At 50.7% G+C, this 24,501-nt stretch overlaps 1 protein-coding gene across 1 annotated transcript; it reads left to right on the top strand.

Annotated features, from left to right (window-relative positions):
* Positions 1-328: 328 nt before the first annotated feature.
* LOC142413067 (transcription factor HES-4-A-like) lies at positions 329-2,073 on the top strand. The gene is made up of 4 exons (XM_075509111.1): positions 329-391; positions 839-934; positions 1,073-1,151; positions 1,628-2,073. Exons 1-4 carry the CDS (start codon positions 329-331, stop codon positions 2,071-2,073), a joined length of 684 nt encoding a protein of 227 aa, XP_075365226.1.
* The last annotated feature ends 22,428 nt before the right edge of the window (positions 2,074-24,501 follow it).

Genomic DNA, 24,501 nt, shown 5'->3' with positions numbered 1-24,501 from the left:
CCCTTCTTCCCTAACAAAAGAGCCCTCCAAAGCCCGGCATCGGAGGCTGGACATCTGTCGCCGTTTGGGGGGCCGGCGTGGTCATTGAAAAGAAGCAGTGACCTGTCAGCTTTGATTGATGGCCACAAACCTCCGGGCTCGACCCCTCGTGTGGGAAAAGGAGTCCCGCCAAGGAAAGTCCCCTTTCACATGCTAATTCTGGGTTATAAATACAGCAGAGGAGTAGCGGAGCAGCAAAGAGCCTGTCAGGAAAGGGAGCGACCCGCTGCCCGAGTGCCTCCTTCCCATCGCGTCCTCCCGGCGCCCAGGGCGGGCAGGCTGGATTACAATGACCGCTGCAGCCACCGCCGGCGGCACCCACAAGCTCACCAGCACCAAGGAGGAGAGGAAGGTAGGTCCCCTCCGCGCTGCGGCAATAGCAGCCCCATGCGTGGATGCCGGCACTGGGCACACGAATTATGAGTGCTGGGGCTACAGGCACTGAGAAATGGGACAATTTTTTTCCTTTTATTATAAAGATGCTTTCTCTGAATTTAACCCATGTGGGTGTTTTTTCTGCTTCCTTTTGCCACCTTAGAAAGGTCTCTCTCTGTTTGCTTCATTTGGGTAAACTCTGCTTAAAATGAGTGGAAGTGGGAGGATTGAGACCTGATACCGCCTAAGGGACAGGCCGTGACCGCAGTGCACTCTCTATCCGTATCTTGTCCCTGCCGAGCATCGCGTCACCCCGCACTGGCTTCATGCAGGGGATGGGGCTCTCTGCCCTCTCTGAACTGCAGCAGGGAGAGGAAGCAAAAATAACTGCCATTTTTCCTCCTCCTCTTCTTTTCCCTGCCAGTTAAGGAAACCCCTCATTGAGCGGAAGCGAAGAGAAAGGATCAATAACTGCTTGGACCAGCTGAAGGAGACTGTTGTGGGCGCATTTCATCTGGATGTAAGTGCTCATTTTTATGCTGTTCGTAGTCCTTTTGCTGGTGGCGGATGGGGGGGGGGGGGTGTCGCTCTCTTTTGAGAAACTCGGCACGGTACAAACCCTTCACTGCCTCTAACTGCTGCACTCTTTCCTTATCAGCAGTCTAAACTGGAAAAAGCAGACATCCTCGAAATGACGGTGAAGCACCTCCAGAACATCCAGAGCAGCAAGCTGATGGGTGAGTGCCCGACCCCCCCGCGAGGGCGGGCAGCGCCGGGCCAGGAGGGGGCCAGCAGGGTGCCAGCAGGTTTAATCCGCTGGCAGCTTGGCAACAGCATCTTCCAAACCTGTCGAGGCCCGGGCGGCTGCCGGGGTTTGGCTTTCTCCACTAGATGGGGAGATGGAGCTGGGCACTGGTTAACCCACGGAAGGTTTTTTTCCTTCCAGAGCCGCTTTCTGCCTTTTGGTCTGGTTTCGCCCTCGGCGGCGGGCAGCAGGACGCGGGGGCTGCCTGCCTGCCAGGCGGCTCGCACCTCCCTCACCTTCCCCCTGCGCCCTGCAGACGATTCACCTTACCGTAAAGCCCAGTCGGCTTCAGCAACGAGCCCCTGAGGAGCCTGTGCGCACGGGAAACCTGGTGAATGCTTCTAAGCAGGCACACACCGGGCAGCTTTTACCCGCTCACCGACTCCCCTTGTCTCCTCTCCAACGCAGCCGACTCCAAAGTGGGCCTGGAAGCCCAGCAGAGGTACAGCACCGGGTACATTCAGTGCATGCACGAGGTGCACAACCTCCTCCTCACCTGCGAGTGGATGGACAAGACCCTCGGGGCGCGCCTGTTAAACCACCTGCTGAAATCCTTACCCAGGTCTGGCGAAGACACCTGCAAAGCAGCATTAAGGTCTTCGAGCCCATCTCAGCAGCCTCTCTTGACACCAAAAAGCCCCCTGAGCCCTAAGGGGAGCACTCGGGGCACAAACCCATCGCAGGAGCGCTTCTACCCCGCAGAGAACAAGCAGGCTTCAAAAAATTCCTTCCAGCTGCCGTCGCTGTCGGTTTTCAGCCAGGCTGATGCTGCGCCTCCCAGACAGGTCCTGCAGCCAAATTTTTCCCATAACAACCCTAGACTGGGGTCATTAGATATGTGGAGACCATGGTAAAGTGTGTTTTAAAATGTTTATCCTAACCTTAGACACTCCCACATATGTATCTTATAGATATGTTTCTTTAAAACACTTGTGGAGCAAGTCTGTTCCTGTAGATGTACTAAAGACCAGGGTACTTCAAGCCGAAGTAAACCTATGTGTAGCCTGCATTGTAGAAGGCTGCTATTATTTTTTATTTATTTAATACATCTAAATTATTGTATAGAATCCTCTCATGCTCTTTAGTGTATATTAATTATATAGCTTTCTTGTCTTACATTCTTAAAATAATTAACTTCCTATTAATAAAAATACAAGACAACAAGCACCAACCCTCTCTGGCATCAAGCTTACCTCCCAGATCTCACATAAGCCACTGAGATCACTTTGTTGGATAAAGGGGTAAACGGCCGATCTCTTCTGCTTCTTATTTTTATTATTATCCCTGTGCAGCTGTAGGAGATTGTGATTCTGATTCCTGTAAACATGCTGCAGTGATTAGAAAAAAAGAGAGAAAGGGAGAGACTTGGTTTGGACTTTTTAGGCAGTTTAGAAATGCTGTCTGGATTGCTCACTCTGGCTGTGCTGTCCCCAGGTGGCTGTGCTGTCCCCAGCCACCTGGACATCCTGACATTACTGTTAAACTAGTGAGCTATGTGTATATATATGTTACATACAGTTATATTTAGGGATGGGTTTTTTTGTTTCCATAACTAAAAGTTCTAAATAAAATTTTTGGAAGATAACAACTGATATTCCTCCTAGCCTTGTCCTGTCTGCTCTGAATAAACTGTACCTCGGGATCTGCTTTTGTTTTCTTCTTTCACAAACGTTTTTTCCTGAATACAGTTGAAAGAGATGGTTTGGGTTTTGGCCCTGATGCTTTGTAGAAAAAGCAGTGCGCACCACACACACACCCCCCCACACACACCACACCACCACCCCCCTCCCCTCCCCCCCCCACCTGGATCACAGTAACACTTAAAAAGTTATGAAAGAGCTCAGGAGTTGGGTTTATCAGCCTGGATCAATGCTTTAGCTTTTACTTATAAGGGAATCGCAGTGATAATCTAAAGGGCAGGAGGTAAAATTCCCTGCAAATCGGACCAAGGAGACTGGGACAAATCTGCTCAGCTTGTTGGCAACATTTGGTCCCAGTTTTTCATCTCAAAGGCAGTTAAAAGTTCCTCACAGTTAAAATAAAAGAGCAAGGAGCTCTTAAACAAACACCGTGCATACTAATTAATGGACCCACAGTTCAGAGGGGCTCATTATGCAGCGAGATCTATTTGATGATGTGCCGAAGGAGTGAAAACCATCACTTCTGGTTTAGCACCCTTTTCTGTGAAGCTCTCCCTTTTATCCAGCCCTCTTGAAAAGCCATTAGGAGCAGTGGCATAAGGGTGGTAGGAGAAACAACTGGCCTACCCATGGCTGCGCAGAGGCACGGCAGGTTTCTTCAACCGTGGGGTCAGAAGGCAGGTAAAGACACAGAACTGTACAGTTCTTACCGCAACCTCAGTTTCCACCCTCTGCCTGAAAATTAGGACTTTCCCCTTTACTGACGGGAACCTCCGGAGTGACCACCAATACAGAAAATACATCCAAATCATCCCACCACAAAGATCAAGATGAGGGTGGGAGCTGGGGCCAGCCCAAGCAAACAGCCGCAGCAAAGCGCACAGAAGACTCACAGGCAGGGAAAACGTTCAGGCAAAGCAAACTGCAAAATCCTGGAAGAGGAAAGACATTAAAGACCTTCCCAGTTTATTATCATGCATATTGGTGAGTATAAAGCCCCCATGCCACACAAGCCCACATGGCTGCACCCAGCAGAGGAAACTCCATTGTCCGGCGCTGGGGTCTGCACACCAGTGAGGCAGATAAGAGGAGCAGATGGGGCCTGAAGTTTTCATTTACTTCTAGACGGTGTCAGTAATGCATCTCATGGCACTTGTGGCCACCTTATTGTTACGCTGGGAGAGGCTATGATGAAAATATTTTACTATGGTTTGACAGCATCAACTTAAAAACATACTTTCCACTTAAAAGCTGTAAATCCCCAGTGACTATAATTATTGGCTATTATTACCATGCTGAAAAGAGATCAGTGGGAAATATGTATTTCTCACCATCTCTGCTTGTTTACTTTGCCCATTTGAAAATACTTTGTGGTTAGTGAGTTTTGTTATTTCCTGTTTCTAATCAGTAAGGTTTTTTCTGTTGTGGGTGTGGAGGGAAGGGTCACATAGCAGCTGGCGAGAGAGTTTTAAAAATAGAAAAGTGAGACTGCAATACTTGGCCAACAATCTCCAGGAACAGTTTTAGTACAAGACACTCATTTTTCATTGCCTTCATTTCAAACCGATGGTGACCTTTTATACGATCTCCCTGTCATGTATCCAACTAATGCTGCAGGAATCCATTGCGAGTGACCAGTTTTCAGTAAAGAAAACATTTCTTCAGAAAGGCAGAAGATTACTCATAGCACTTCATATACACGAATTTCAGCTATTACGTGTGTTTGACAAAGGAACTCCGTATTTACTTCAAACCCATCCGGTTTTACCAAAACCGGGACTGTACAAGAGCAATAATACTTCGCTCTTCAATATAGGCACTTCTCCACTGACAACCGAAAAACGCATTGCCAGCTACTATCATCTTCTCCCCGGGAAAAAGGAGGCATAGAGAAGCTCTCCCAGCCATCTGGCTAATGCAGAGTAGACAGCACTGTCCTCGTAAGCTGATCTTTGAAGCTGCGTCATCACGCACACGCTGGACACAGTAGCAGGATCCATACAGATGCTCTTTTCACATCTGCAGCAGGCGCCAGCAGTTGCATCTCTTGGCTGCTGGGTGTGCCACGGTGCAGCCCAGGGCTCAGTCCCCCAGCACCCAGATGAGGCACCTTCAAGACTGCACCACTGTTCTCCCCCGGGACTGCATGCCCAAGGCGCTAGGGGTTTGGAGGCGCAGACGGCGGGGATGCTGCACACCCAGGTCTTCACCTCATATGCAGACTGGAAACGGCCAAGACAAGCACCCAGACCAGATTCCTCGGCATGGGCATGGCCAGACAGACCTGTTTGCTAGAAGCAGTCACAAGATGCATCACATCTCACCTAGCACACGCAGGGCTGGGACAGACTGGTGCAGATCTGGGCTTTGTTTGTCCCCTGCCAAAGTGCTGTTCCAGATATGTATATGTGAACAGAGCATTAAAAAGCAGAGGCCAGCTGCTATGTACACGAGGACGTGAGGAAGGCTGGACCCGAGGCTCAGGACTCCCACATGCCTTTAACACAAAGCAATTACAGATTTATATAATAACGTAAGCCCAGGTGGGCAAAATCGCCACGTGCACAGCAGCTCCCTTTATATAAACTGCACTCCCAGACCAGCTCTCATGGAAACCAACAGGAAAACTCCCACTTATTTCTCAGAAAATGGGACCAAATCCTTTCCCATTAGGAAAGTACAGAGGCTCATGAGTACGTAAGAGAACTTACGTCCCTGCCATGCTGTCTTCTCCCAGACACACACAACCCTCAGGGCCTCCGAGCATCCCTGCCTTTTCCCTTATTCCTCCTCCCACCCTGAAGGCACTGGAGCAACCTCTTTCTGACCCACACAGTCCCAGTCACCCACAGCAACCAGGCCAAAATGGTTTAGGGAATTAGGAGTGGTGCTAAGTCCCTGTGGATCATTACCCGAGAGGTCTGAGCACGCTGCTTAAAAAGGGAACACGAGCCAAATTTTCAGGTGACCTCTTTGTTGAGTGCTCACTTTGGCAAAGAGGAGACTCCGGGCTGCTGGAGTGACCTCTCCAGGAGCCACAGAGGGGCTCCTAATCCTCCACACTCACAAGCAAGCGACCTTGCAAAACCCCATGCAAAAGCAATTCTGGGGCAAAATGTTTTCAGATTGATTTGAACCACACTGCCGTGGCTGTGAGTGCTTGTAGCTCACTAGCAAAGTGCTCCTCTTGGGAGGGAAGTGCAAACAAACCCACCAACAGCAGAACACCAAAGACTTCACTTTCCCTTTATATATACCACTATCTCACAGCTTCCAGTGTATACATTCCTGTCTTAACAGGGACACACTCATATTTCATCTCATGAGAAGTAATGTTGTGTTGAGAACCTAACTCAAAGTCTGTCACATTTTTCAGAGCTTTCACATACCCATGAATAATGCAGCAGAAGCTGAAGCCAGCCCTGGATCTGATCTGCACTGCTGAGATGTTTCATTTATAAATCACAGCCCTGGTGAGAATGTGGCTTGCTGCCCGAGGCATCACCGCAAACCTACCAGAGCCTGGGAACTTGCTCTGCTTCTGAGACTCTCCTATGGTCCCTGCATTAGGTGTCACAAATCCTATTGCACATGTGGAGTTACAAAGCACATTAGAGCATTTTGGTCAAGTTTTCCATGGCTAATACCACCAAGCAAATGAAATTCTTCAATCAATCCCACATCGCTACCACAGAGAGATCTGGTCCTCTAGAAACAGCTCAAAGGGGCTCTTCTCTGGGGCTGGAGCGCTGTCCCTTCTGCTCTGCCAAACAGCAAACACCCTCAAGGAGAGCTGAGAACGATGCCTCCTCTCCAGGGTCTCCGTCCCGAGGAGGCCAGGGGAAATGGCAGGGCAGAAGCTTCGTGGCTGTGGGAAAGCCGCTCAGCAGGGAACAGCTTCACTGGGGTAAGAGGAAGGACAGAGAAACCACTTCCGAGCTATCCCTTCCTTCACTAGGAGCTTCCTAAAATCATCTCCTCTCTCCATCTGCCCCTGCCCAGCACCCCTTGTCCTTGAGCGTACCCACACAGCAGAAGTCTGCTGTAGGATGACTTCTCACTCAAACTGGCATAACGGTGCAACCTTGTTTTAAACTCACAGCCCGCAGCCCTGAAACTTTCTCTGCGTAACAGGCCTAGATAGTGCAGCTGTAAATTCGTTTGCAGAGAGGAGAAAGCCAGTGGCCAGTCTTGCTACCGCATCAGAAATGCTGTCCGGTGCCGCAAAGAGCCAGTTTACTGCCTTTCATAGCCATCTAATGAAGCACTTGCCTCTTCACTTTTATCCTCTATTGATACAGACATTTATGGCAGCTCTTGCACGCTCCTGGCACACCCTGTGTATTTAAAAGCACAGGACTTAGTCGGCTGTGTGAAATAAGGCTTTACGTAAACCACACAGGCATTTCCACCTGGCTTGGCGTCCGCTTCGCCCTCCTGCACAGGCTCTGTCAGGATCCCGCTCGCTCTCGCAGCCCGGCCACCAGCAGCTGGGCTTTGCACAGCACCTAACAGGATTATCTGGGGACCCAGCCAGCCCCTGAGGAGCCATCTGTCACAGCCCCGGCATCGCCGACCCCTGAGACAGCACACTGCAGCTCCCCCACCTTTAGCTGAGATGTTGGTGTTTTCCAAAGCCCCAGTGCTCACCAGGAGATGCATTCCCATAGGGAGGTGGAGTTCATACCATTGTGGGCCATGAGCATCATTTTTGGTGGCTGCCAAAGGGAATGGAGCAAACCCTGCTGGAAGCACCTGCCTGCCCCTCTATGTCCCTCACCCTACGCTCCAGGCTGCTCCAGTAAAAATGTTTGTCAGCTGAAAAACTGTAAAGCCAGAAGCAAGCCCTACACAACTACAAAACTACAAGGTGAGGAAAAACCCCGGAGTGGCTCTGGAAGGCCACTCCTTTTTGTCTCAGACAGCCAGTGGATGGAGTATGGATCATGCCAGGGAGCAGATAACCTGCTGCAACACAAGCCACATGCAAAACTGAGCTTAGCAAACAGCTTAGCTTCCCCCAGCAACCTCTCTACATGGTCACACCATCTCCCACTGCTCAAGCTGTTTCTTTCTACCTCCTATGGACTGAGAAGGGAGAAAGAGAGAAATAAGCATTTCCACACAGTTCAGAAGAACAGATCTTGGGCAGGACAGTGAAGTGAGCCAGGAGAGCCGTGGCTGAGCTCCTCGGGACAGAGGAGCTCCCACAGCAAGGGCAGAGCATCACTGTGCAGGAGCTGGGACTTTCCTGGGCCCCTCTGGGGCTGTGGGAAGAACTGGTCAGGAGCAACCACATAAGCTCAAACCTCTCTGCCCCCTGCCCTTCCCCTGCCCTACCCTAGGTTAGCCTACGTGAGTGTTAAAGTACAAAGCCAAGCACTTTAAGCTATGCACTCTTCCCACTGGAGAGGCTGTGAGAACAAGCAATCCGCATGGGATAGCAATCACATCACCTCATGCACTCCTGAAAAGTGCTGAGATATTATTTTGGTAGATGTGATAGAAGAACCATCCAGACCATCGAACACAATGAAAGCAATACCTGAACAGACAGGTTCTCCAAACCAGACACATTGCTGTCAAAATCCTCTGGGGAAAAGGAGACCAATGCCTCCCAGTGTTTCCCATAGTTTGACACTGCACACGTGAGCACACACCTATTAGGAGACCTCTGAGGCAGTCCAAGCCTTTGTCCTCCCTCACACATAAGAACCCATGAGCAGAGAGCGCTTTCCAACACAGACCTGAGACACTAGAGGAAAGCCCTATGTCTACCAGTATAGCTTATCTCGCCCACAGCTTTGGATTTGGTGTTGATTGCTCCGTGGTTTTTCAGAGCAGACACAGTTACAGCAGCCTAGTGTGGGGCAGCAGCTAAGCATGGCCCCACCTGACCACTGATGTTGCTCTAAGCCCAACTCTCACCTCCACTTGCTCCGCACCTGCATCTTTCCAGTCTCCTACCTGGGGGTGAGGATTGTATTCATCTCGAAGATCTCTAGATGAAAAGCACTAGCAAGATGCCAGGGATTGCACAGATTAAAGAGATGAGGCAGGACTTGAAAAGCACCTCTCCAACCGTCATATGAATCACTTCTCCACTGTCTTCCCAACTCCAGCACTCGCCTCTTCCAAGTCCCTCTGTACAAACATATCCTTGCTACCACTGGAGCCTTCCCTACCGTGCAGGCAGCGTCTGGCCCAGCCTTCCCGCTGCTCTCAGCCATGTCGGATCCACACTCCCCACCAAACTTGCATCACCTAACTGCCCTCCTACCGTTCTGCCCTTGTGTTGGCAATGGTACGGTCAACCTAGGTCTTGCTACCTGATCAAAACTGCCCAGCTCACACGATGCACAGCATCAGTCCTGTCTGAAGCCACCCCGCCGGCTGAAGTGGACATCCCCCACCAGATCAGACAATGCTTGTCCTCCTGCAGCTGACATAAAGGCAACATGAAAGCATGAAGCTGTGCTTGGAAGGACTAATTTGTGGCAGGAGATGCCTTGTTTTTGCAGAGTGACCCTCTGTTTCCTCCACAAGGAATTTTTTCCAGCCCTGGCCCCTTATCGACAGGCTGGGAGGCGATGCCTGTATCAGAGTAGCGGGCTCTGCTCAGCTTCTCTGCCCCTTCCTGCTGGAGGTGGTGCCTGGTCACTCCGGGCACTAGTGATTCATTCAGAAAGCGTGTGAGTTGAGGTGATACCTGCAGCTGGGCAAGAAGGAGCGGGGAAGCCTTGGCATTCAGCCTGAAAAGAGCCATTGTCTGTTCAGCTGTTCCTCTGACAGCTGCAGGGAAACGGGCACTGCTCTGAGCACTGCATCAGGTGGTTATGGTGCCGTACCCAGGTTGGTGGTAGCCGAAGGACAGAGCCCAAAGGCGGTGAGCCTGGAGGTGCTCCCAGGGGTATTCCCTGGCACAGCGCAGCTCCTGGTCAGGTTGCTCAGCCCAGCTTCGGCGCAGCCCGGCAGCTGAGCACATCAGCCAGCGGTACTGCCGGCAGTGAGGCAGGCTGGCACACCTCGCCTCCCAACAAAACGCTTCCAATGAACAAGCCCATCCCCTCCCACACCCTGATCTTCTCCAGTGGAGGTGCTTTCACAACAGGAGAAGGTGGCAGGGGCCTTCCTGAGGGATCCCAAGCCATCCTGAGGATGGCTGCAATTACTTTCCAGACCACAGCAACCCCAGGGAAACGCCAGCATCTGTCCTGATGGAGGTCTCAGCAGACAGAGGTGGTCGAAGAAAACTGTTTCGGCCATTCCCTGAAACACCTAATGTATAAAACAGCAGCCTGTGTTCTTTCTGAGGACCCATGCTGACCCTACCACGAAGAGCGAATACTTAGCCCTCGCCCCGGCAGAGTGGAGCGTGCAAAAGCTTCAGCACAGGCCATACTGCAGTTGTAGGTGTGGGGCACAAGCATGATGACCTATGGTCCCTGGAGAGCTAAACTTCAACACTCACTTGAGGCCGCTATTCACCAAGGGCTCAAGGTCACATAAGCTCAATGTCTACATCAGCAAATAACCGTGTGTGATAGAGGAGATCAGTTGGCTGAAGCAGTTGGTTTTGGGGCTCTTACATCTATCATGTATGCTGCCCAAGGATGTTACTTCCAGCTAGACTTAGTCACCTGGACCAAACCCCTGGACATGCATGTGGTTCACAGCTGCCCAGAGGACCAGCTGCTGCTTCCAACCACCATGTCCTCCTCCGCAGTCGGAGTACATCAGGTGCAAGCTCAGAGCAGAACTTGTGACCTAGTTTCCACCAAAATGAACCCAGTTTGCGTGCACAAAAACTGCGCCACCAACCGATACAGTGTGCAGAGAATGAGGACAATTAGGAAATTTGCTTCAAAACCACGACTGCTCCAAAATGAAACGCCACTAGGGTTGGAGCCTATGATATCTCAACTCCCACTGGCTTTGGAGGGAAATATGGCTACTCCAGATGAAGCCTGAAGTGTTTCCATAAACGTTTGGTTTCACAGCTTCAATCCGAGCCCCTCGGGGGGGATTTTATACACCTTTCACCTTTCATCCAGCTGTCTGTGTCTATATCCAGCTCCTGGCATGCAGATCAGAGAGGCCTCGCCCAGTGCGCAGACAGCTCTCCTTCCCTAAACACGGGGCAGGCGCTGCTCCAGCTGCGTGCAGAAAGCCAGCCCGCAGTACTCCTGGGGATCGGGAAGCAAGTCTGAGCGGGAAGGAACCTGCCTGCCAAGGGCACACCCCTCTACCCGAAGAGCCACTGGGCCAGCACTCTCGAGATGCTTTTGGGTAGCACCTACCTGTCCTCAGCCGGACCAGGTCCCATCGCGAGCAGTAAGGGCCACACGGGAAAGTGGGTTTCTGCTCCACACCGCGTACCTCCGCAACGGCTCGCATGGGCGGGGTGGATCCTGAGAGAGGACAGGGAGCTTGAGGTAGGTATTGGGAAAGCGCCCGTGGCAGAAGAGCAAATGCGGCTGTGAGGTCCCCCTCAGACAGACTGACCGCTGACAGCTTGAGAGGACAGAATTCTCCATTTACACGGGTTTCTGCCTGAAATCAGAAACACCATTTTTAGCAGCTTTCATCAGTCAAAGAGGAAATGCAGAGAGAAAAATGAACCAGGAGAGCACGTACACAAGCTGTATGTTTTAGAACAAGAGCAGGCGCACTCCAGCGCCCATGTGCCTCTCTGCCATCCCCAACCAGAGGTCCCGAGTCCTTCCACAGCTGGGACGTGAACCACAATGAGGTGGACAATATCTACTTCTTCAAAGGCAAGATGTCCATGTCCCAGCCGTGCTTTCATAGCTTTGACAATACTCTTTTCAGCCTGGTCGCCTCTTCACAGAGAGGCAAAGGGCTCAGGAGGAGCCGATTCTGGCTGCCTCAGAGCCATGAAACATCTGTGGCCGAATCGAGTCCCCAGGTGTCTGCACTGCTGCGTGGCGCAGGGCTGACGTGGTGGTGGCTCTGCACTCGCCACTGCTGTGTTGCTGCCACCTATTACAATTCCTTCAAATATATGTGAGAAGCCCCTCTCAATAAATACGTGCAGGCGATACACGCTCATTTTAAGGGACATTGCAGTAACTCAACAACTAAGACAGTTTCTTTGGCTCAACATATATATCCATATGATGTGTGCATTGCTCTGTGTGTATATATACGTACATACAGGTGTATGTGCATGCCTGTTTGTACATACTTATATACATACACACAAAGAAATATCTGTCAGACTACTTGGGAAATAGAAAGATCAGGAGGCAGCAAAACATGAGGAGACTAAAGCCACTACACAAAATAATTGCTTCTCCAAGAGCCTCCCTACGTTTTTCCACAATAAAGTCAAGAATACCAAGGGCAGGAGAACCAGCCCAAAGCAGCGGTGAAACCCGCAGCGGTAGAGCAGAGAGAAACAACCACAGACAGAGAAAAAAATGGAGCATAAGGCGAGCAGCAAATCGCCCTGTACGTGCTGCCATCAGAGTCCTACCGTGGCATTTTTTGGTGGCATTTTTTGGTGTGTCCTGGCTTCCCAGGTATTCTAAAGGAGTCAGAGATCAGCTCCTGCTGTGTCCCTCATGCACAGCACAGAGACAGCTAACCTGGCGTGGGTGGGAAGACAGGGCAGATTTCATTTCAGGCTTCCAAAGATTTACTGCACTTACAGGCAGGATGAAATGGCTTCAAGATTATGCAGCTTGTTTGCTGTGGAGAAGGGGCCTTGCCTTTTTTGAAGGAACAGTTCACAGGTGTGAGAGCAGGAGGATCACCATTTTCAGGAAAAAGAAGGATAAAAATGCTTATTATTTCCATGCTCCCCTCCTTCTCCAGCACTCTCAAAACCATCAGCTCCTCTTTAGCATCCCCGTCTCCCCAGCTCAAAAAAAAGTCATTGCAAAAGGTTGTTTTGCCCTGGCCATTCCTAGCCACAGAGCATGGTGTGTATACATTAAATGAAGGAGACGCTGCATTCCTCCAGGGGAGATAAGGAGGCGGAGGGGAGGAATGCTTTCCCCTGCGTGTCTGTGCACGACCCAGACCCAAACAGAAGCAGCATGCGACCGACGGCTCCTCAGCAGATCACTCTCAAAGTGCTTGAATGCAAGTCCAAGTGGCAAAAATGATCAGCCAAAAGGCTTGCCTGCAGACAGCCCGTGCAGACCCCCGGGGCACGGCGAGAGGTCACGGCACAGCACTGTCTGAGGGCTCCCTGCATGCTTGAGGACCTGGGTTTTACAGAGAGCTCAGCTCAGGCTTTGGGTGCTGAAATATCTGGCTCTGGGGCACTCTCAAGAGAAACCCTCAACCTCAAGGTACGATGGGGTATGGGCACGTGAGCATGGGTCCACGCACGTGCATACAGCGAGTTCCCTGAAGAATACTCTGCTCCCAATGATGGGAAGCCCACCACACGTTCCTGCTTCCAGACATGAGCAGGGATTGGCCATGCTTTACCCACTATGCATTGAATACTAGCTTAGGAAACAAACACCCTCGCTCTTCATATCACTGAGCCAGCAGCAACTGAACGGGGAGATACGGTGTATTGGCTGCCAATCAATTGATATGCATCCAGCTCCTCTCACCTGCACTTACCAGTTTTGCTGGTGCAGCTATACTGGCAAAACTCCCCACCACAGCAAAATCCATCAATAGAACCAACACATCAGACAAGCAAAATCAGCTTCATTTACCCGGCACTTTTATGCTGGTATAACTGGTAGGGATTTTGCAGTGAAGCAGCATAATTAAAATCAAACAAACAAACAAACGAACCTTTGCCACCAATGTCCTGCACTGACCAGACTTGAAAGTGTGAGGCTGTTTGATCCAGGGGCCCTCTCAAAGCAAGTACAAAGGACTATTTCAACGGCCAGTGGGAAGCTCCCATCTCTGGGGTGAAATACAGAAGCAGCTTAACCCAGAAGGTGCTTTGGCTGAGGTAAATTATCAAAAATGCTGTAGGAAATGGAGGAAGACAGAGAAACAGAGGAGAGGTCTTAGCATGAGGCTTTGGCCACTGTTACCCTGGGACTCATTACCGCTGCTGGCCATGTCTCCAGTGGCCTGGAGACCCTCCGAGTTGTGGGATTTATGCGTGCCGGGGTGTTTGGTGTCTAACAGCCAGGTTAGAGACAGGAATTTTCCCTGTTTGCACCGTTACTTGAAATACCTGTCAGGATGTAAGACCATAAGAATCGCTTTAGATGAGAGCAGGAGCGCACCTAACACAGTATCCCGTCTCCGATGGGCCAGGGAAAGAGCAGAAGGAGTGAGCACGGAGCTGTTATTCCACAGCACACCACTCCGTCTTACCTTTTTTTTTATATGGTTTCCGTTTGCAGATTGCCTAATTACAATCCCTAGATATTGAAATCGGGATAAAGCAGAGCCAAAAAAATGAAGATTATGGAGACTTGAATCTCAGAGAGCTAGTGCTGAGGTTCCTATTTTAAGTCCAGTCAGATTTAGGGCTGTCAATCAAAGGGTCACATTTGCCTTCAAAGACTGCTGTGTTATGAGGCATTTCCTGGTGCTGAGCACCCTGGCTTAGCTGCCCATTGCCACGGCGGGTGGCGAGCTGCGAGACCAATCATTCCGACGTATCAAATACCCAGCAGCTCAGTGCTCTTGTCTGGGGGATATAAAAACATATTTGCCCTAATCTCATTTTCCAAGTGATGGTGCAGCCTCAAAGAGAAGGAGACGCTGTCCCGAGGAGCCTGCCCCTGGGGTGCATTGCCACCTCAGGGCAACGCAGCCGTGGCGTTGGTCTCTGCAGCGGCATTTCTCCAGAGGTGTCCCTCCACCTCCAGCAGCCCATCAGGGAGGACACCTGACCTGGCGAGGGACTGTCTTTTGTTTCCATGGTCTCCACTCTCTCCAGGGGAGGTTTCCTGACCAGCCAGCACAGCGAAGAGGGAGGAGATGGGTGGGTACAGACACAAGGCCCCTACATGGGTGCCCCCGGGAGGCAGGGAGCTCTGCCTGGGGCAGCTGCTGGCATCGACAGAGCAGCCAGGGCAGAGATCTCCCTGTGCTTCCCCTCTCCTCCCACTGCTTTGCCAAAGCTTTTACAATTACTTTTATGAGTTTCCCCAAGGGAATGAAAAGATTAAGGCATGAGTAAGAAAACCAGAGGCATGTGGAGTCTGGCCACAGCGCGGGGGCCGGCTCAGGCGCCCACCTGCACTCGGGGGGCTGCTTTGATGCCTGCAGCACGCAGGAACTCCCCTTTCGACTCCCGGGGACCATTTTCTCCAGCAATTTTGCCACACCTTGTGCTCCCACCGTGTTATCCTCCTTCGCAGATCTGCCCCCAGAAAGGATCGTATCTGCCCAGGGACTGCAAGCTCTTCTCAGCTCACATCAGCAGTGGCTATGCACAGGGGGGAAAGCTCTTTTCAGAGGCGAGTTTTGGCACTTCATCTACCCCGCCCCTTCCCCAGTCCAGGGGAATTTGGGATTCTGATCTGGTCCACTGTCTGCACAACAAACCCCATTACTAGATCCATGACTCCCCAGCTGCCTAAAACAACTCGGCCCATGGGGAGCCCTTACTTGCTTTCCAGGTGGTTTCTCCATTTGTGTTAGAGTAACACAGATTTGCAAAAAAGGAGGTGAAGTGTCTTGTGGAGGAGGCACAGCACAGGCAGGCCAGGGGAGGAGAAACTCCAGGCTGGTCTCTTTGAAAGACCTCCTTTTGCATGTAAATTTGGCATGGCTGACCACCGAACCTGCTTTGGGAGGCCAAAAATAATACATGTACAACACATCTGGAGAAAAACAAGCATGGGAATGACTGCTGTCGACAAAGACTTCCCCATACAGGTTGTGCTCCACTTAGGAACAACCTGCTCTGAGCCACCCCACATCCCAACCCCAGAGCACAGAAGTCAGAAATGTCAAATGCAACCAGAGCCTGCTGAGGTACTGACCACGGGCAGCCCTTTCCAAACTGGGATCAGAGGGTTCAACGGGTCTGCAGCCCAGCTCCCCGTGCCTGCACAGACGGACGGCTGGAGAGCCTCGGCGTGGGCAGGGTTTGCAACACCTCCCTGCCGGTACCTGAAATCAGAGTGCAGCGAGGGGCTCATCCACTGCGGTAACTGGTGGGGAACATCCTGACGGGGAGAGCATTTTGGTGCAGTATGACAATCTATATTTACAGGAATACAATATCCACAAGAATACACTGGGGACTCACCCAGCTGGCGGAAGCGTGGCAGCTCCTGCAATTGCACTCGACATACGAGAGACAGGATGCCAGCTAACACCTGCCTTATGTTTGTACAACACCACAGTACAACAGCTGCTGCATGCCCGTTGCATCCCAGACCGCCTGGAAGGTAAATATACCCAGTATAGGATAACCTGCAAGTGCTCAGCAGCTAGGGCAAACACCCGATGCAATTGCTGGGCTCTGAAAAAGGCGGCACAGGTGCAGGGATTTTTACCAGTGCAGACCAGGTTCTCTGGGAGGCAGCTACCGAAACATTGATGCCCACAGGTATTTTCTTCTCCAAAAGCTGCATATCTTCCTTCTTCCCTTCAAGTCAGTGTGTTATGTGCAAAAGCCTAGTAAAACCCTGAAATCACACTTGAATGAGTTCTAGGAAACAAACACACAGCTGAGAGCTTGGCTGCAAGCACTGATTGCAAGAGCAATCAATGCCTCTAAAAGCTGAGCAAAGCCAAATTTCAGCCCAGGTGAGCTGCTCTGAGGCAGTGTGGGCATACGTGGTCCTGGCTGGTATCTCTGTACAGGGCAGGAGCTGGCTGCTGTGGGCTGGGTGGAGGGATTGCGTGCAGATGCCATTCTGATTTATGATCTGGAGAAAGGAGAAACACAGTCATTCAAGAACAGAGCAACCCTTTGGTGTCCTGAGGGAGAACATGCAGTCCCTTACCACCACGGAGGACAGCTGGGCCCTGCCCTCAGCTCTGCTGCTGGTTTCCTCTGCGACGCTGCTGGAGTAACTCATTTTCCCTTTGCTTGTCGACTGCATTTGCAGCCCTCTCCCCACCTGCCTGGTGCCGGCAACAGTGCGGCTGGGCTGGCACTGCCCCTCGCCCCTGCTCCTGCGCCGGCGTGCGTGAGGTGGGGAGTACTTTGCCCTGCTCTCCTCGAAAGTGCAAGCCACAGGTTCTCTCACACAACCCCAAACAAAAGCTTACAAACTCTCCCCCGCGTATTTTAATTGCTGTTTGAAGGATCGGTTTCTCCCCCATCCTCCTTTGCACTCTGCATCAAGCGTGAAAGGCAATCATGCCAAGCTCCAGACCCTGCCTGGGCTTCAGATCATCATGGGACCAGCAGAGTTACGCTTAAGGAAAATGAAGGGCAATAGAGAGTAATGGCCCAGGTTTGCTCTGAGCAGGCTGGGTTCAGCCAAATTACAGGGCACAGCACTTAGTCCCCACAAAGTCCTGCTAAATTTAGTGAAGATAGACTCAGTGAAATGCCAGGTAAAAGAAGATTCAGAAATAAAGCTGCCAAACTAGGTCCCCCTGGGAGGTGTGACAAACACTGCACAGATTTCCATGGGACAACAGCTAATTTAAAGGCAGAGCTGATGCATGAAGATTTCAAGAGGATCTGCTCGTTCCAGTGTGTACCTTTAGCGCCATTTCAGGAGACAGATTTCACCAAGAAACAATGGGACACACTGAAAGAAAAAAACTCAAGGAAGTGGTTCCATGAAGGGTGAAATTGGTGAGCACCCGTGGACCTGTGCCAGGAGGGTGCGGGGATCCCCTGCTGTCTGAGAGGGGCTGAGCTCCCGCTGCAGCGTGTCCTGCAACGGGGATGCAAACAGGGTCTCTTTATTTCCACCCGGCCACCTACTACTCCAGCCCTGGAGAGCAGGGGCTGCGCAGCACCCGAACCCACCTGCTCGCCCCACGGCCCGGGCGGACGCGCGGCAGAGCCCCGACAGGAGCATGGCAAAGCGCCAAACACTCCCACTTCAAAGCCGAGCCAAGCCACCAGATTGTCTGTTGGCTTTTATTATGCCGCTATTGCTTGCATGGTGAATTCCAGGCAGGGAATGTAATGATAGATGGGCTAGGATCGCCTTGCTCATGATAAAGTTCAGGTACAATGTGTAGCCCATAAAGAAGAAACCTCTGGAGTTTCATCCTGAAATCGTTGCTCTGAGTCATGAGGGTTTGCGTAGCACAGACGCAAGGCGTGACAACCAGCAGCGTTTGTCACCTTTGGGGAAAAGGTGGATTTTTAGCCCGGTACTGGAGATGGGAAGAATATACCAACCAAGTTTATTCCTGTTAAAGGCTGGCTCATCTGTTGAAATCTTTGAGCGGGGTGTTTGCAAATAGGGTGAGTTGTGGAGCTTTGTCTTCCAGATGGAGCTCAGCAACACAGTCTTTCCAAATCCATACCCTCTCCGCCTCACCCCACAGGCTGGAAGGAAGAACAAGGGAAGGGAATATATATAAAGGAATATCATGGGCCGTGTCTCAAGAAGGAAAAGTACAGCAGCAATGCACTCCAGTGCGTAGGGCAACGGAAGGGCTGGGTCATTACTGCATCTGCCAGCTGTCTACTGTGTGACTTTGGGGAAAGTCATGTCATTTCTCCACCTCGCTTTTCCAGTCTGTAGAATTATTTATATGACAGTATTTGCAAACTAAAGAACAAAAGCACTATATATAAAATAGGCCTACTCAAGCCCAAGTAACTTCTGTTTGTCGTATTCAGAAAAGGACTGTTTTCTTTGGCCACAGCTCTTACACACATCTAAAGCCCAAAGGTGTGTGTATACTGGTCTGTCAATCCTTGTAATGTTACACCACTAAAGTGTACAGCGAAGCAGAGAACAGCATCCAAATACTCTGGAGAGCCAAAAATTACCCCACGCTATACCAACAAGCAGGTGATAAGTGAGCAACCATACAGCCTGAGAATTTGGGACTGCTGGCACATCTCCATCAGACAGTGACCCTAGGGGCTAACATCCCCTGAGGATTTTCAACAGCAGAGACAGGGCCTGGCACAACAATCAAATCAGTCACTGGCTGACAGCACCACTCAGATTTGGCACTGTGGCAGAGATAGTAGCAGAGGTATTAGCAGCCAGGTGTGCACATCTGGAGCAATGTACACAGGGAAGACATTCAGACCCTTCCCTTCCTAAGACAGGCTGGGCATTGCTTGGATCTCTTAGGGCACTGACCCACCAAGACCCACACTACTTGCACTGACATACCCTCAAAAAAGCTGCACATACGGCCCTACTTTGCTGGAGAGACAGGCTGGGGAAAGGAGCAGGGAGTGTGGGGAGTGCCTGAAGGCAGCCAGAAGTAAGTGTATGCTTAATCAGCTTAGCCAAAATAAATCAATAGGCACTAAAATGGGAGGGTCCCCTCAGAGAGCCATGCAGCAGACAGAAACCTGCTGGAAGGAATGGAATGTGCAAACAAGCAGCTCTCCCCAAGATATGATCTGAATCAACCTGAAGCAGCCCCAACCAGATGCACCATCTGCTCAGAGCATTCCACCAGGACTTCCCAGTCGACGGTGTCAAAACCAGCAGACAGATCAAGGAGCGTTAATACACAACATACCCCCGAGCCAGCCGGCAGGGAGAAATCACGGCAGACCTTCAAAAGGGCTGTCTCAGGACCATGCCTCCTGCTTGAGCCAGACTGGAATTTATCAATGGTATCGTATACACAGAGGTGTGACTGCCGCTGTAATGCAATGGCTCTCTTGGAAGAGGGGAAGGAATGGCAGGATGGACATCAGACAGCAGCTGACAAATCATCCAACAAAAGAGACGGCTGCTGCGAGACGGAAGACGAGACATCCCATTTTAGTGCTCTAACAAAACAATCCAGCAGTAAGGAAGCCCTGATAGAGGATAGGGTTTCACAAGTATCATTGGTACACTTGGAAGCAAAGGGTCACTCAATCAGATCATAAGGGTAGCAATGAATTCACATCACACTTCTAAAGTTCACCTACTTGGTGTGATCTCCAGAGTTCCCATAAGATGCAGGATGTGGCTGATAGAAACACGGGGCTCATGAATGGCCCACGATCTGGGGAGGTAGCCCGATCTTATGATCTGCTGCATATCTCTAGAAGGGGCAGGTTACCTCTGCTTTGCTTTTCCTCTTGTCATCTCCTGCAACAACAGATGCAATTTTCCAAGAGCTCGTGGGCAGACAATGCAACTCCTCCCGGTCCTGTGTCACACAAACGGAGCCAGTGCACTGGAGTACTGACTAAGGCAGGCAAGGCCAGCCAGCAGCAGGCCAGCACTGCACGCTCCTCTAAGCCTCACCTCCCTGCACGCTGCAGCAAGCACAGGTTTAGACCATCAGTCCTTTTGGAAACAGCACGCACAGTAGTGCCCGAGTCTCTAGAGGATGTAACCTGTAAGAGATCACTCTTGCCCTCACTCCCAAGGACCTGGCGGTGTGCATGACTCCCTTCCAGGCACCCTCGCTTTCCTCGGCTCTCTGCCCACCATCATTCCTCAGGTGTCTGAGGTCCAGCAGCCAGAAGAGCAGCACGTCTCATCTCTACTCTTCACAATGCTGGTATGCGGGGAGGGAAAACAGACCAGCTGATTTTCTCTCTGCACCTCAGCTCCTCTGTGTGTTTCGTACACCGATGCGGCTGTCTGTGGTAAAGGGGGGAGCAGAGGCAGTCATATTACAAACCCAGCTTTCTTCCTGAAGGATTTTGAAGGGGGACAGGCATTAATGGGGCAGATTAGAATTATCCTTCTTTTCTTTATGGGATGGCTCTATCAGCAACAACACGGGTAACATCTGAAACGGGCAGCTCAGGACGCTGGCTGGACATGTTGCTGGTATCTTACAAGTAAGATGACTCAGTGCAAGAAAAACAAACAAACAAACAAATGCTGGAGGCCAACCAAAGGCTAATTAGAGCTGTACAGCATTTGCCAGCAAAGTCCCCTGCTGAGCTACAGCTTATCCTGGCAGAGGGAGTTGTCTGTCTGTCCAGACAAATTACATCCCAGAATGGCTCATGAGCAGCCAAGGGGCAAGAGGGCTCTCCTGGGGGTACCCCTCACACCACACACCCCCCACCCATCCCACCCCACACCCATCCCAACCCCCCCGGACATCCTCAGCCGCACCCTGCAGGGCCAGGTGCCCTTTCTTTTTAACTCCTCAAAGACAAGGCTATGCCATGAAAACACATTTAGGCTGAAGGAATGCAATTCACTAGAGGACAAGCCTCTTCTGGCAACCTGGATTTTAAGAGAGAAATGTGAAAATTGTAGAGGTCTTCCTGGAAAAGTTGGAGTGTCACCAGCCATTTGCAGTACAGCCAGGGGACACCGAGCCGGCTCAGTGCCACTGAGTACACAGCCGCTCAATAGGGCTCAACCGCACGACATCTTCACGCTTGGCTTGTTCGGTTGATCTCATTCATATACAAAAACAAGGCAGGACCTGGGAACTCAGTGTATTTACTGTGTTCCAGGTACATTTTAAAAACACGACTACAACTGCATTAAAACCAAATAAATTGGCAGAGTCTATAAAACAGACTGTATTCCAAGGCATAGCAAGAAAGGAAGATGGTTAATGCAATTATGCTGACGGCAAAATGCTGAACTTAATTATGACTTCAGCAATGATGACATATTTGTGATGATTAAGTTGAAGATCTGCAGATAAGAGGACATGGTTAAACTGCTGGGTTCCCTGGACTCTCCTCTCCTCTCCTCTCCTCTCCTCTCCTCTCCTCTCCTCTCCTCTCCTCTCCTCTCCTCTCCTCTCCTCTCCTCTCCTCTCCTCTCCTCTCCTCTCCTCTCCTCTCCTCTCCTCTCCTCTCCTCTCCTCTCCTCTCCTCTCCTCTCCTCTCCTCTCCTCTCCTCTCCTCTCCTCAGGAAACAATCCCACTGCAAGCCTCAGCCTCTTCCTCAGCCTGTCAGTCCTCCCCCAGTAACATTTGGCTTCTCTAGCTAAATTTAACAAAGGACAAGGAAGAAAAAAATTACGAGGAAATGAAGTTCCTGTAAATTCTGTGAACATGGGCATCTGGGCCGAGGTAAGAGGTCCTGCTACAGGAGTTCACCTTTTGCTGGGATGCAGAGGAACAAAGTATGGACACGAAGGAGAGAAGATCCAACCAGATGACACAAAGCCATGGGGAATCAAGCTTCATCGCTCCGAGGAAAGATTGCTAGATGGCAAGTGTGGAAGGATACTTTCTCCCAGAGGCACACAGTACATCACAAAAGATAATAAAGATAGCTCCATGTCACCCCTCCTCTCTTTCACTGGCTACCTGTACTGCAGAAGTGCTAAAGAGGCAGCCTGTTACTGCTCCAGGGCCTCCTGCGCACAGTGCCGCACATACACAACAAGAGGCCTTCTGCTGCCACAGCAAACTTTGCCTTGCTTCTATTGCAAAATTCAGAGCGGGTTCAAAGGAAACTCCAGCCACCTTGGACTGCTAGAACAGCTCCCTCCGCTCGCACCCACCTCCTGGTCAGGGGGCAAAAGTGACTCCTTTCCACATCTACCCCACTCCCCAAACCAATATGCTTCATATTAAGACCATACTACCCTAGTAAGCTGGAGCAGACAGCCTTTGTCTAGATCTGTCTCTACTGTGTCAAACAAAAACTGCTAGATATTTAGATCCAGAAATTCTCCTTGAAAACTCTGACAGCATGCTGGCAGTCTTTCCAGAATGAAGAGAGTGACTGAAATGCTGGTTGGAAGGAGCCTGTGGAGGTCTCTAGTCCGAACCTCCTTCAAGCAGGGCCATTGCCAACAGTACATCAGGTTGACTGTAGCTTTGTCTAACTGAGCCTCAAAAACCACCCAGGAGGGAGATTCCCTGACCTCTCTGGGAAACCTGTCCCAGTGCTGGACCACCTCTGTGGGAGAGAGTGTTTCCCAATATCTGATGTGAACCTTGCAAGCTGCAATGTGTGGCCACTGTCCCTTGGTTTATTATCTGCCACTAGTGAGAAGAGCCTGACTCCACCAACTCTGTAACTGCTCTTCCAGTAGCTGTGGGATGTTGCTAGATTCCCCTCAGCCTCCTCTTGACCAGACTAAACAAGCCCACCTCCCCCAGGTCCTGACCATGTTGGTAGTTCCCTACCGGATCCCCTCCACGTTCTCACAATCCTCCTCACCCCAGGGTCCCAGAACTGGACGTTACTGCACTTGACACTGGCACAAAATCAGAGTCCTGTCCGTAGTCTGGCACGCAGCATTTCTGGAGCTCAGAAGCAGCCTGATGCTGGATAGTCTTACACAGGCGATTTCTATCCATCAGAACCATGGAAGAGGTGTTGCGGTGAAATACTGGGCAGTCTACGGTGAAAAGAGAACTTTTAGTAATTTGTAGTAAAGAGTAGCATGATCACTGAGCATTGCTCCATCATCTAGCGTTGAGCTGCTCAAATGCAAAATGCGTGGGTCCGGGCTGTCAGCCCTGCTCACGCTGCCGCACCAGCATGGCAATCTGCTACCAGTACCAACCCATGTTTCTCCTGCCCTCCCCAGGGACTCACCACACACCATGATGGGGTCCTCCGAGCCTTGGGGAGCCTCAGGTAGTGGCTTAGTTTGGAAAAGGAGCAGGAAGCTCTAATTTAGACCAGAAGCTTTCAAGATCACTTCCTCCTTCAGATGAATTCCGTGCCAATAACTTTATTGATACAACAAAGAGACAGACGTCACTAGAGTAAATCAGTCAACTGCCCTCCCCACACGGGCCTGAACACAAACATCATAAAGCCTCTTCCCGGGAAACACAACACAAAAAGAATAAAAGCAGGCCTTGGAGTTGGGACCCAAAACCACAGTTCCCCTCTCTTAACCCCTAGCCCACAGTCCACATTCCCCTTCCCCCTTTGCTTTCACAATCCCGAAAGGTGGGTTTGCCTGGCCTGAAAGGAAAAATTGAAAGCAAGTCTCCTACTTGATGCAGTACTGGGCTCACCAAGAGACTACGACAGCAAAGACAGTACCTATCCTGATGGAAGCAGTGCTGCTCATGAGCGCTGTGCGTGCCCACCCTTACAAGATGGATCTAGATCCAGAATGGACGAACGCCTGTCTGAAGTCTTAAATCAGGTCCAGGGGTTGGGAGGGTTTCAGAGACACCCATACAACGTCTCCTACTGACAATTTCCAGACAGCTTCTTGCTAAGCACATGGATTTGTTAGACCTCCTGTTCAAGAGACTTAACTGTCAGACACTATGTTTAGATGGTAGATTTTAAGTTCCTTCTTGGAGCTCAACTCTTCTCTTTGCAACTCTTTTCTTCTATGTAAAGCCATAAGAAATAAATGAATACCTAAAACCCAAATAGTCACCATAATAAAGGAATTTTTCCTAGAAGAGAAAATCCTAGAAAACAGGAAGGGGTTTTGGAGAGATGACTGTCAGCAGAGCTGCAGGGAGACACTGCAGGAAACCACACGCTCTGGCACTCCCAGTACCTGCTAAACACAACCCACATGACAGCCAACAGGAACTTGTGACAGCTTCTTCTGGCTGCCCTTTGGATTACATTTATCAGTAGAAGAGTTTCCCCCAAAAACCCCCACATGCTTTTGGCAGTATAGAGAATACTAAGGAATATGTGAGTTTCAGCTGAT

Source organism: Mycteria americana, chromosome 7 (genome assembly GCF_035582795.1).
Source record: "Mycteria americana isolate JAX WOST 10 ecotype Jacksonville Zoo and Gardens chromosome 7, USCA_MyAme_1.0, whole genome shotgun sequence".
NCBI lineage: Eukaryota > Metazoa > Chordata > Aves > Ciconiiformes > Ciconiidae > Mycteria > Mycteria americana.
Note: the sequence above shows the minus strand (reverse complement) of the source record. Positions and strands in the feature narration are given on the sequence as shown.

Bases quoted from the DNA above. Each gene is read 5' to 3' on its own strand.
- LOC142413067 (XM_075509111.1), top strand. From the start codon at position 329: ATGACCGCTGCAGCCACCGCCGGCGGCACCCACAAGCTCACCAGCACC. The intron at 935-1,072 runs GTAAGTGCTCAT...TTTCCTTATCAG, and splicing joins TGGGCGCATTTCATCTGGAT to CAGTCTAAACTGGAAAAAGC. The intron at 1,152-1,627 runs GTGAGTGCCCGA...TCTCCAACGCAG, and splicing joins CCAGAGCAGCAAGCTGATGG to CCGACTCCAAAGTGGGCCTG.